This window comes from Aptenodytes forsteri, unplaced genomic scaffold (assembly GCF_000699145.1).
Source record: "Aptenodytes forsteri isolate BGI_AS27 unplaced genomic scaffold, ASM69914v1 Scaffold136, whole genome shotgun sequence".
Classification (NCBI taxonomy): Eukaryota; Metazoa; Chordata; class Aves; order Sphenisciformes; family Spheniscidae; genus Aptenodytes; species Aptenodytes forsteri.
The window spans coordinates 1,264,604-1,276,586 of NW_008796111.1; the positions used below are offsets into that span (position 1 = coordinate 1,264,604).

General features: G+C 46.5%; 2 protein-coding genes across 2 annotated transcripts in view; both read left to right on the top strand.

Moving 5' to 3' along the window:
* Nucleotides 1–302: 302 nt before the first annotated feature.
* TBC1D13 (TBC1 domain family member 13) lies at nt 303–8,902 on the top strand (the record flags this gene model as incomplete). Its single annotated transcript, XM_009286901.1, has 10 exons — nt 303–347; nt 838–899; nt 1,196–1,295; nt 2,704–2,786; nt 2,945–3,104; nt 3,926–4,133; nt 4,807–4,970; nt 6,551–6,711; nt 6,943–7,000; nt 7,734–8,902. Coding segments are annotated over 10 exons (1,107 nt in total), but the record flags the coding sequence as incomplete, so codon positions are not given.
* Nucleotides 8,903–11,894: 2,992 nt separating this feature from the next.
* ENDOG (endonuclease G) overlaps nt 11,895–11,983 on the top strand; it is a 3,144-nt gene continuing 3,055 nt past the window's right edge. Inside the window, exon 1 of the mRNA XM_009287006.1 lies at nt 11,895–11,942. Within this exon, the coding sequence (XP_009285281.1) occupies nt 11,895–11,942 (48 nt within the window). The remainder of the gene's footprint in view (nt 11,943–11,983) is intronic.

The window sequence follows — 11,983 nt, forward strand, 5'->3', positions numbered from 1 at the left end:
GCCACACCCCCTCCCCCCCCCCCCCCCCCCCCGGAGATGCTTGTGGGTTTCGTTGCTTCTGCTGTGCCCTGCCCGTCACCTGCACGGTCCCCAGCTTTCTGCTTCCAACGCCTGCCGCAGGCACCCTCCCCCCTGGGAGGCACCGGCAGGTTTGGCACCCTGTGTAACCCCTGTAGCGTCCCTGTGAAAACTTCTTGCCCCCTGGGGAGGAAAAGTGCTGCCTTGCCTGTTTGTGTGGTGATGTTAGTAAACTGCGGTGAGGAGACTGGGGCTAACGTAGTTATTTCTCTGCCTGATGTTCCACAGGAATTCCCTTCGAAGGTGGGCTGCGCTGCCTGTGCTGGAAGGTGGGTTTTGCTTGGGGTGCTTTCGTTTCTTGCGAGTGATGCTTTGGGTTGCTTAAATACACATAGCATTTTTTGGCACTTAAAATTGTAAACAAACAAAAAAAAATTCCAGAGCTTAAAAGCCACTCAAAATCGACAGTAATTTGTGGAGATCAGCACTGGCACAATCGCAGTAGCATTTACTGACACAGGGCAGCCATCTCTCTGGATGACAGAAAGTGGCTGTCTGCTCTTTGCATGAGAACAGCCCTCAGTATTAAGCTAGGAGTGCGTTTCGGTCAGGTTTGCTGTTGATCAGTCCTACAAATAGGTCTGTGTTGAAAACCGGTCCACGAAATATTCCTGACTTGGCAAAGTACTAGGCTTTCTGGAGAAAGCTCCCAGTATTTTCAGAGAGCCAGTTCTAGCTGCTGCGTTTGATTTGCTTATCTTATAGGTATAATAGCTCATTCTCCAGATACTAATTTGCGTGCATCTGTCTTCTGTACAGATACTTCTGAACTACCTCCCTTTAGAGAAAGCCTTATGGAGCTCTTTGCTGAAGAAACAGAGGTGAGGACATTGGTACTTGCGCCTTTATTTCTAATGATATCTGCAGAGAAGGAGAATAGTTCCTTAAATAATTAAGTACCTTCACAAAACGAATTGTTCTCGTGTGGAATGCACTGTTCTGTAGGCTGTCTCCTGGGTCTGGTGGATTGACCTCTTCAGCTGAACTCAACTGAAGAGAAAATCAAATGCCTTCTGGCTGAGCAGCGTGGTACAGAGAGATCTATTTGAACTCAGTCTGTGTGCTTACGTTGACTTAATCTTCTGCTTCATTGCAAATTCCTCTTTTCTTCCTTAAGAGATCTGTATTCCCAGTTCTTAAAGGAAATGATTATCCAGCCTGGGATCGCCAAAGCCAACCTGGGTGTTTCAAGGGAAGATGTGACCTTAGAAGATCATGTAAGTGCTGTTAAGCCTTTGTGTCGCAGAAAATTCCCCAGAGCTATAAACTGTTGTTCTGGAATCTGGACCCCTGGGCTGCTCTTGGCTCTGTTCTTGGACTGAGACAACTTTGCCCTGCTAGCAGGAGGGACGGTTCCTAGGTGCCAGCCTGGTGCTTGTGTCCTAGTAGCCTTCAGTGTGAATTATTGGCAAAGCACCAATAGTTCTGAAGAGAGCTGTTTTCAGCTATGCAAATCCCTTCTCCCCTCCTTTGGGGCTAGCTGCCCAGGCTACGGGTCTCCTAGGGAAAGGGAGAGGCTCACAAGAGGTACTTCTAGCACAGAGGTGCTCTCCTGGGAGGTCAGGTCCGTGGGTGGACTCAGAGCAGGCTACTCTGAACAGAGGATATGAAAGAGGCAGGAGAGTCAAGTTGGACTATGGCATGGGAAGGCAAGAGACTTGCTTATTTCTAGTTCTGCTGCTGGCTTTTTTTTTTTTAATTGACTACTTTCTGCATCCCTTGGCTTTTTCCTTCTCTGGAAGTGCTGTTAAGAGTGTATGTGTTGGGGGAGGGAATGAAGTAACTGATCAGAAGAAACTGTAAAGTGATACAACTGCTTCCATGACTTGTCCTGAACATTAACTTCTCTGTGAGTGTACAGTCATCTGTGCCGCTGTGATCTCTGGAGGCCTTGGTGCTGTAAAACTAGCATGTTTGTAACATTCCACACATTGGCAGGTTACAGTGATCTCTGAATATCTTGGAACATTGCGCTCCCCTCCCCCTTCCCCCCCCCCTTTTCTTCTCTCGGTTGGTTGTTAACTTTGCATGGTTCTTGATCTGGAAAGAGGAAAGCGTGTGTGGAGGGGTAGTTAAGTTTGTCATATTGGAAAACTGGTCAGATACAGGATAGGCTGTTCATACTAATATGTATTTCCTTTTTCCTGGGCACAAGGGTGGTGCTTAATCAGCCTTCTCAGAGCTGAGATAGAGGGGGATACTTGTAACTAATAACCCCAATGCCTAAGTGCTGTGTGGGTGGCTCTTACCCTAAGTACAAAGACCGTCTCCATTGTACCGGTTGGAGCTTCAATCAGGAATCTTGTTGACGCAGGACAGGATAGCTGATTTGGGAACAAAGTCATTAAAAGGCAGGTGAAAAGGGATTGGAAATGTTGGCTTCTGCGTCTCTAAGTGAACCTGCACGCTCGCTTGTTTCACAAGCTCTGATCCGCTTCCTGCACACTGTGTGGAGAAACAACATTAAACGTAGCTGGTGAGAGAAAAAAATAAATCTGATGTGCTGGGAGTGTGCTGGTACTAGATGACAGAAGGGCAGCAGAAGTGTTAAATCAGTGTATATTTACTGAGGATTTTGATACATGTGAAACATGGTTGTTCTGTTTCTGTTGTTTATTTCTTTAGCCCCTCAATCCAAACCCAGACAGTCGATGGAATACTTACTTCAAGGATAATGAAGTGCTCCTCCAGATAGACAAAGATGTCAGGTGTGTGAGGCATAATGACTCAGGCTTCTGAACCTGAGTGGTTTGGTTAACACTTTGTACTTTGAAAACGAAGATTAATATTAAACCGAGCCTCCCATTCAACATGGGGCATGTACTTCCTTCTTCTTATGCCTGATTTCCTTCTGTATCCATCCTAGGAGGCTCTACCCTGACATGGCATTCTTCCAGCGCCCAACGGACTACCCCTGCCTTTTAATCCTGGACCCCCAAAATGAGTTTGAGACGCTGCGCAAGCGGGTGGAGCAGACCACACTCAAGTCACAGACGGTGGCGCGAAACCGCAGCGGGGTTACAAATGTAAGATCTTGGTGGGGGCTGTCCATGGGGCAAGGCATCGTAGCTGATAAGGGGAAGGGTGGTTCTCGGGATTTTTTTCTGTTTGTCTCTCTGCTTGTGTGGTTGAATTAAGCAAATACCCCAGCAGGTACTGCATATTCTGTTGGCTAGACAGCTTTGTGGAACCAGTTGATGTGCCTGACAGTTAGCGGGGAATTATAGGTGTATTTAATTTTAAGGATTATTTTTTCCTGACTTCTGGTGGAAGTTGGAGTTGCAGGAAGGTGCGAATATTTTATGCTTGATGTGTGCCTTTCTGTATGGGAACAAAACACTGAAGGGGTAATTTACTGAAGTTGAATTCATATAGTCTTCCAGAACTGAATCTCATAAATCTGCAATTAGGAAAAGAGCTGGGTAGCTGCTGAAATGTGTTGTCTCTTTCCTCTTTCATAAGCGTTACAGTAGAAGTGCCACATGCTGTTGGGGAAGCACGTTGGCTTGCTACCACAACGGATGTATACTTTTCCTCATACCACTAACGAAGAAGTGGAACTGCTGTGGTTTTGTACTGCACGGGATCAGGTGGTGCAGTGATTCGGGGGAACTGTCTGTTACTACAGACTGCTTCGTTCTTCAGGGATAGCCAGCACTAGGGCTTCAGTGCCTTTGTGCTTCCTGAGTTACTTGTCTTGGTTTATGTGAACACCTGCCTGCTTGGTATAAGCTGTCCAAATCTTTTGGGGGGCTTTATGTATTAAAAGCCAAGCTTGTCATGTGTACAAAACCATCTGTGCCAGTTGGTTATCCTGAATCAGCCCCAGTCTTGCCTTGCTCTTCAGGTGAGCTCCCCTCTTAAAACGACTTCTAATTCTCTGAGCGAGTACGAAGTTCTGCCCAACGGCTGTGAAGCTCACTGGGAAGTGGTAGAGCGAATCCTGTTCATCTACGCCAAGCTGAACCCCGGCATAGCGTACGTTCAGGGGATGAATGAAATCGTGGGGCCTCTTTACTACACCTTTGCTACGGATCCTAACAGCGAGTGGAAAGGTGAGAGATTCTTTTGGCTGCTAAGTAACGGCTGTCGTACTGCGTGCTCTCTGCGTAAAGAACTGTCTTGGGAATAAGACTCTCTTCAAACAACTCTGTTTTGACTGTTCAGGGCCAAAAAACAAATACAGCAAGAGATGATGAGTTTTGGGAACCACAGCAAATTGATAGAAACTGAATGGGCTGTGAGTGGTGAAGGCACGGGAAGTGAGGACTTTTTGAGGGTTTTCTGTTTGTTTTGCATGGATCTAAGTTGCGCTTTGTGAAACTTAAAATCCCTTTAGAAGCTCTTGTTTGCTTGCACTATATGTACCTGGTAAGAAAAGAATGGAACGGGAGTACTTTGCCTGTTGCTTCTACTTCATGGGAGCTCCGAGGGTGTGTGCTGATGGCGGGGAGAGCAGATGGTGTTCTTGGGTATAGATAACTGGTTTGTGACCCGATGTCATGAAGACCTTGTGTTGCACACAGGGGCTGTATTTGCAGTGGCTCTGTAGACATTTCTAGTTTAAAAAAAGAAAGTGTCCAGTCTTGTCCCAGACCAAGCAAGCCAAGATCTTGTGGGATCCACTACTTGAATCCAGTACAGCAACCAGATTATGGAGCAAGAACAGTTCTAAGTCTGTGTGCCTCTGTCAGTGATCATCCCCCATCATTTTTTTTTTTTCCCCAGAACATGCTGAAGCAGACACATTTTTCTGCTTCACCAATCTAATGGCTGAAATTCGGGACAACTTCATCAAGAGCCTGGATGATTCTCAGTGTGGTATTACCTACAAAATGGAGAAGGTCTACTCCACCCTGAAGGAAAAAGATGTGGAGCTGTATTTGAAACTGGTGAGGAGCGAGGTGTTTCTCTGAGCCTCTGTTGGAATGCGAGGAGTTGAAGCTTAATAGTGCATTTAAATGTCAACCGATTTTGTTAAACTGTTACCGTGCTTGAATAGAAAGGTTGAAAGAGTGTATGAAGGGCTTTGCCTATAGGGCATAGAGGCTCTCTTATCTGTGAGCTGAAACAACTTCTCCTTGGAGTAAGCCTAGAGCGAGCTGACACAGCAAGGCTTTCCTCCCCTGCCTGACCGTGAAAGCAAACAATAGTTGTTGCGAAGCTGCCAGCTGTGAGTCCAAAGTGACTTGGCCACAATCCCTGGTCACCTGAGTTGAGGCCTGGTTGGAGCTGGAGTCTTTACTCTCTTCTAGTCATCAGGCAAAACATGAGTTTTGCTGTAGAGTTCCTTGGAATTTGAGGTTACGGGAATTGTGTCTCTGTCTTTAAGAACAAAACAAAAAACAGCCCCCCCCCCTCCACACACACACACTTCTGTCACCACTGGCTGCCCTGACAGCACTAACTTAAACTGCATGGAGATCATTCCAGGAGTAAACTGAAATCCAGCAAGATGGACCATCCCGCCCGCCTAATTCTATCATTCTCCTTCATCCAGGGGTCTCTGAGTGCCTTGGGTTCATGTGGGTTTTGTAGAACATGTAGAAGGCAGCTTTTGTTGAAAACATCTTCAGGTCTTACAGCCCATTTGGTGTGAAAGTCCAAGGAGAATTTGGAAGGGAAAGCTGTTCTTGTTAGTCCAACCTTCACCAAATCACACTGAGATTTTTTTGTGTTTAGAAAAATCAGGATATATTTCTTTTATAATCCAAAAGATGGTTTGTCAGCGTAGTGACATGACTCACAGTGTTGGCTGGCAGCTGCTTCAGTGGGGAGAAAAGAAACTGCTCACTGTTTGGCTGGCAGGAAATGGTCTTGGCCATGCAGCTGGCTGGCAGGAAATGGTCTTGGCCATGCAGCAGCTGGTCCTTAAGAATATCAGCAGGATCCTGAACTCATTTGACCTTGATTAAACTTATGGTTCCTTGGATTTGACAGCAGAAAACAAGAAAGCTTCAGGCTAGAAGTGTTTACAGTATGTTTTACTGATCATCAGTGTGAACTCTGTTCCATCTTTGTTTCTTTCTGTGAATAGTAAACCTTTTGATAAATACAGGGCTTCTGGGAAGGAGAGGAAATCCTGACAAAACAGTGCCTCTGCTAGATGGGGAGGGCTGTGGCTTTGCAGATAAAATGCTGTTCAAATGGGAACATTAAAATTACGTGGCAAGTTTAACGGAACTAACACCTTCAGGAAGAAAAGCTTCCTTTATTCCATGTTGTGGACAGAGGAGGATTTTCTGGCTTGTCTGTAGACATGGAGCATGGCTGCACTGAAAAACTCTCTCAATCTAGCTTGACTGTGAGAGTCTTCAAAGGAGGCAGTGGGTTTGCTGATGTTGCAGTATGAGTTGGCAGCTTAGAGCTATATCAGGGTGGAGATGGGGATGGAAACATGGGGTGCATCTCTTACTTGTAGGGAACTGGCCGAGAGCACGTATTCATTCTTTGCCTGGTGCATGTCTAACAGCAAGAACAGAACGTCAAACCCCAGTTCTTTGCCTTCCGCTGGCTGACGCTGCTCTTGTCCCAAGAGTTCCTGCTGCCAGACGTCATCCGTATCTGGGACTCCCTCTTTGCTGATGATAAGCGCTTTGATTTTCTTCTGCTCGTCTGTTGTGCCATGTTGATGTAAGTACATAGGTAGCCTTCCTGCTCTTCTCTTTCCCTCCTTTACCTAAATCCGCGGATCCAGGAGTCTTCTATAGGCACGTGTTAAGGCATCTGGTGAATAGGCTATAGTCACTTGTTACAATGGTAGCAAAAGTGTTTTCAAAAGCCTCTATAAGGGCACGGTGTAGTCTGTTTTCAAAGTTCCTCTATAAAGAGTCAAAAGTAGCTGGAATAATTTCCATCTTTCAGACTAATCCGGGATCAGTTGCTAGAAGGAGACTTCACTTTGAACATGAGGCTGCTACAGGTAAGAATTAAATATAGTGGGCATAGGGAGCAATTTGAAGAGTCTTAAAATAGTACTGTGAGAGAGGGTGATGGTATGAGTGAGGGTACGCCTGGCTGAAGAGAAGTACTGGATTTCTGATGTTTGCATGCAGAAAAATCTTAAGCATGCTCGTTACTGGAAGTGTAGTCTTTCGCTTGTGCACCCATTCTAGCCTACAGAGAAATTGTCATAGACTGGAGGTTTTTAACATCTTTTGGTTTGCAAAACAATTAATATTTTCTAGCAAAGATGTGAAACCCTGTGTAACAGTGTTAAATTTATTGGCCAGAGGCTTTTGTTTAGTTCTGAGATGTGTGAGAGCCCAAGGTTGAAAACGCCTGCGCTAAACAGTAGGATATCTCAGATTCTGCCAGTTCCTGCTTTGGGCTGTGCAAGGTACTGGCTCTGATAAGGCTTTCTGGCACGAAGATAGCTCTTGTAGCAGGCCAGCTTACTGTACCCTTGGAGTAATTAAAAAAAAAAAAAACCAAAACAAAACCAAAAAACCCAAAACCAACCAAAAAAACCCCTAACCTTCTTGAAGGGTATTGAGGCTTGATCAGTTACAAAACAGGAAACTGTTAGCTGTTAGGGGAGTAACTGAACATGGCTGTACGTTATAATAATTGTCAAGGTTTGCCCTGCTTAAGTGAAACAATGCGTACAAGAAAGGCTAGGTAGTCACTTATATCACTTTGTTTCTTTGACATAGGATTATCCTATCTCTGATGTTCACCTGATTTTGAAGAAGGCAAAGGAACTTCAAGATTCCAAATAGTCCATGAGCCTAACAAAAGGTGTCAGAGAAACTGTATGGCAGCGGATCCCAGGAGATGCTCCTATGCAGTGTGGTGCATTAAAGCTCCTAGTGGTCTCTGCAGGACTTCAGGTTTTGTATTTGGGCTACTAGCCACCTTGAAGACATCCTTCTACTCTATTTATTAGCTCAAGGACTGATTACTTTCCCATCTACTTGGGTCGTGTACTCCAGATTTTTTCAAATCTCAAATGCCTCTATGCTGCCAAAAGCAGTTCTTTGTATCGTTTTTAATGACTTTAAGTTTGGGGAGAAAGAAACCATCTGTCTGCATATCCCTGAAGGGATGGACTCCTGTATCATGGAAGTAACACATGGAGTAACTTCTGATGGGGAAGAGACAGGCTGAGGCCAGTGGATTTCGGTGGGTGAGTATAGAAGGATCTTCCTCCTGTGAATAGAATGTTTCCCAATGAAGTCACGCATCCTGCCATTCAAGCAGCTTCTGGATTTTTCTCCCTCCTGTCTGCACTTGGCCATCCCTGGGGTGTGCAAAGAAGAAGATTGCATCAGTTTCTGGTGGTTGTCATCTGATATCTGGCAGTTTGGACCCCTTTGCCTGGGAAAGAGACCTTGAGAAGCTGAGATGGGAGGACGCGATTACAGCTAGCAGCTTTGTGCACTGAAACTGCCTGAATCCAGAATCGCCTTATCAGCAAGGTCTCCTTGAAAGCAAGACTGTGGTGGTTTAAATCAATGAGCGAAGTGAAGTTTGAAGTCAAGCCTTGTTATGCACAGCCTTAGAGTAGGAGCTTGTTCCTGCAGGGAGCCTCAAGCTGCTTTCCTGGCTTTGAACTGGAGCATATCCAGCTACAGTCAGGATTCTGAAATACAAGAAATGGGCATCTAGTCGTGTGCAATGAAGACAGCCGCATTTAGGGGCTTATACAGCCACGGCACTGGGGTTTTCTGCCTCAGTGGCTCTTGCATAATATTACCCTGCATAAGCTCTGGTCACAGTAACCTTGATACTGTCTCATAGTACTTCTTGTCAGGAAAAGACATGGTACAGGTCTGACCTACAATTAAGAGTCCTTTTCTGGTGTAATCCAGTGGGCATACAAGCATTTGTCATTAGCTGACTGCTGGGGCTGATCCACTTTTCTGTGTACAGGTCCTGTTGGAGTCACAGTCCTGAGCTGGACACTTGTCCTCCTGAGAGAGAAACTGCTGCGTTTCAAATACAGTGGAGCAGGCTCAGGTGAACATCGACTAAGATGAACTACGGAGAGACCTGCTAACCTGCCAGCAGTGTCAAGCTGATCAGAAACTGTAATCTTCAGAGGGAGAAACTGCCAGCACCCAGGTGCTTGGGTTGTGCAGAAGATCTTGTGCGAACACTAATCCAGCGTGCTTTTCCTTTTCTTTCTGTGCTGTGCTGGCTCACCTCTGCATAGCTGTTTGACACTGCAGTTTTCGGTATTTATGGGTATTGATTTGTTAAAGGTCAGTCATCTTTGCAAGATCTGCTTAAGCTGCTGATGGCCTAGAATCGCCCTAGCAGGAGGGATGTTGTCAGCCTTCAGCTTTTTTACTAGTGTTATTTCCTTCACTGAAGGGCCAGTTCTTTACAGGCTACTGTAATTCTCACAAGCGTGGGTGGGGAGACCAGAGGACAAGTTGATACGTGCACCTATGTTCTTATTGGCAATCCCAAGCAATCTCTCTGCCCCCTGAGAAGATGCTCGAGTGACACTGGTGCAGCCAGGTGTTGCTGCTGTGGTGCAGCAAGAGCAACTGAAGACTTAAACCAATCTGTAATTAATACCTGTGGCTAACAGTATCCCTCTCTGCTGCAATCCTTTCTAGAGGGTAGAGTTTTCCTCCAAGGAACATGGAACTGATAGACCAGGACAGCTGTGTGATGAAGCATCCTGTCTGCTCTAACCACTGGATGGATGTTCTTCCTGCCTTGTATCGCTGAGCTATTCCAGGTGATCTCGTGGTCTCAGCTCCTGGGTACCCTGCACTAGAGAGGCCGGTAGTCAGACCTCGTATGGCCAGGCAGCTAGCTGGTAGGCACAGATGTAGAACCAGAGGGTCGAACTCTTAGGCAGAATTGGACCTCCTCCAAACACTTCTGCCTCAGAACTGCTCTAAATACTGCTGTAGCGCTCTCATGTTCCAGGTACAAGCTCTGCTCACACCTCCCCAAATAGCTGGGCTGTCCATTTCAGGTCCCCCTGGCAAGCGCAGGGTTCCCTTATGCTGTATTTTCTTACTGCTGACAGGAGCATCCGTGAGGGTTCCTGCTCTGGGTAGCTAGAAGTCTCCTTAAAATAACCTGAGAAGGCAGCAGGCAAGTCAGGATTAAAGCATTACTTGTAGATGAACTTCTGCTTGTTTTCAGAGTAGCGTTTGGGCCCTGAGGTTGACCTCCTGCAGTGGCGTTGCCCCGCTCTGAGCCAGGTGCTGTTCCTGTAGCATTACAAACACTTGAAGACACCGGGGAGGTGGCTACTCAAGTAGCAGCGCAGGTGGCTGTCTGGGTGTCATGCTGTCTCCTCCCTTCCTAGGTGCTGAAGGGCTTATATTGTGCTGTCGTACTTCTCTTTAGGGGGTGATGGTGAGTGCTTTTACAAGGAGTCTGCAGTGGTTTAATGGGATGTGATGAGAGCTTTGGCTACTGGAAGGGTTCTCTGGGATAAATTCTGTAGCCTTATCCAGACTATGGCTGCTAAACTGAGTTCGTTCTTCTTTGGGGAGAACTTGTAACAACTTTGATACACCCAGACAGGCTGGTTCCTACATGAAAAGCCGTTTTATGTTCCTCCTCATCCCCTCCTGTGTGGTAGGACTTCTGTCCTGCTGTTGAAAGGAGTTGTACTTTTCAATGACTTGGGACATCCATTTCTTTATTCCAAGACTTTCTCCTTTCTTTAAAGTAAAACCAGATTTTCTGAGAGGAGAAAAGAAAGTCTTGTAACCAGCTTTTGGATCTCCTCATGGGTTTCCTTGGCTTCATTCCTCAAAGGCTTTTGGTGATATTTTTGTTGTTGTTGTTGTTGAGGTCAGATGATATTTAACTAGTGGTTCCTTGCTTGTGTGGCCAAGTAAGAACTGCTCCACCCTTGAGATGTTTCCACCTCTGATTTCTTTCAATCCTCATCTGCTGCAGGAGCAGTGAGGTTGGCTGAAGCGGCAGTTCTTTGGGTTGGGAGGTGTTAGTCTGGGGTCCCTTGAGCACCCCTTGTTTCATAGGGGCCTAAACAGAGGACGTTTAAATAGTTCTTAAAATGCATTCCTCACAGACAGGACTACTGCCAGGCAGGGGGAGGGGGACCCATCTTCAACTGGGAGGAAAAACAGGACCCTGTGCTGGATGTGCGGAGAGATGAGCTTTCCCTGGGAGGAAGAGGTCTGCTCTACCCGCGTCTCACCGTAATTCAGGCTTCAGGAAACTTTGTGGCTTTGCCAATGAGGTAGAAGCAACAGGATACTAGAGATCAAGTCGTTGATGGTGGTCACTCAGAACACTGCTTCCGAGTTTGAATTTTGTGGTCTAACCTAGAATTATTCACACTTTGGCAGTGTGAATGCCAGAATGAAGGCCAGAAGTTGCTTTGGGGGAGTCTGGAGTGTTTGGGAAAGCAGGGGCTGTTTTCCCTTAATGAGTGTCAGTGACTTTGTTTTAGCCATTTGGAGCGCTCTTCTAAAATGCCCTTTCCCCGAAAGAGAGGAACAAATAACACTTTTTTTTTTTTTACCTTGTCTGGAAATAATTGCCGGAACAGGGTCTAGAGAACACTTCCTCACTCTAAAACTCCTTCTTTTATGCTTCTTTTTAAACACTATTTTTATAATGCTTCCTTTGACTAAACGGGTGGCTTTGTGCAAACGTCTCCTGTTGGTGATGTGACTCACGGTGTTGAGCTTGGAGTTAATGCTGCTACAGGCGATGACTACAGTATCTCTAAATGCCCCCTGCGGTAGTGGCTGGGGGGAACCAAGCGACCGAGCAGTAGCAGTAAGCCGTGGCAAGCAGAGGCCTGGAGCGCGCTGGGGGTTTGTGGGTGTAAGCTAGCCTGTCCCCATCGCCATCGCCTCTTCGGCAAGATGGTTTCGGCTTTACCTCCACCGGCCCGGCCGCTGCCTCGCTCCGCCGTGCGGGCTGGAGCGGGGCCAGCCGGGGGAGCGGTGGCTTT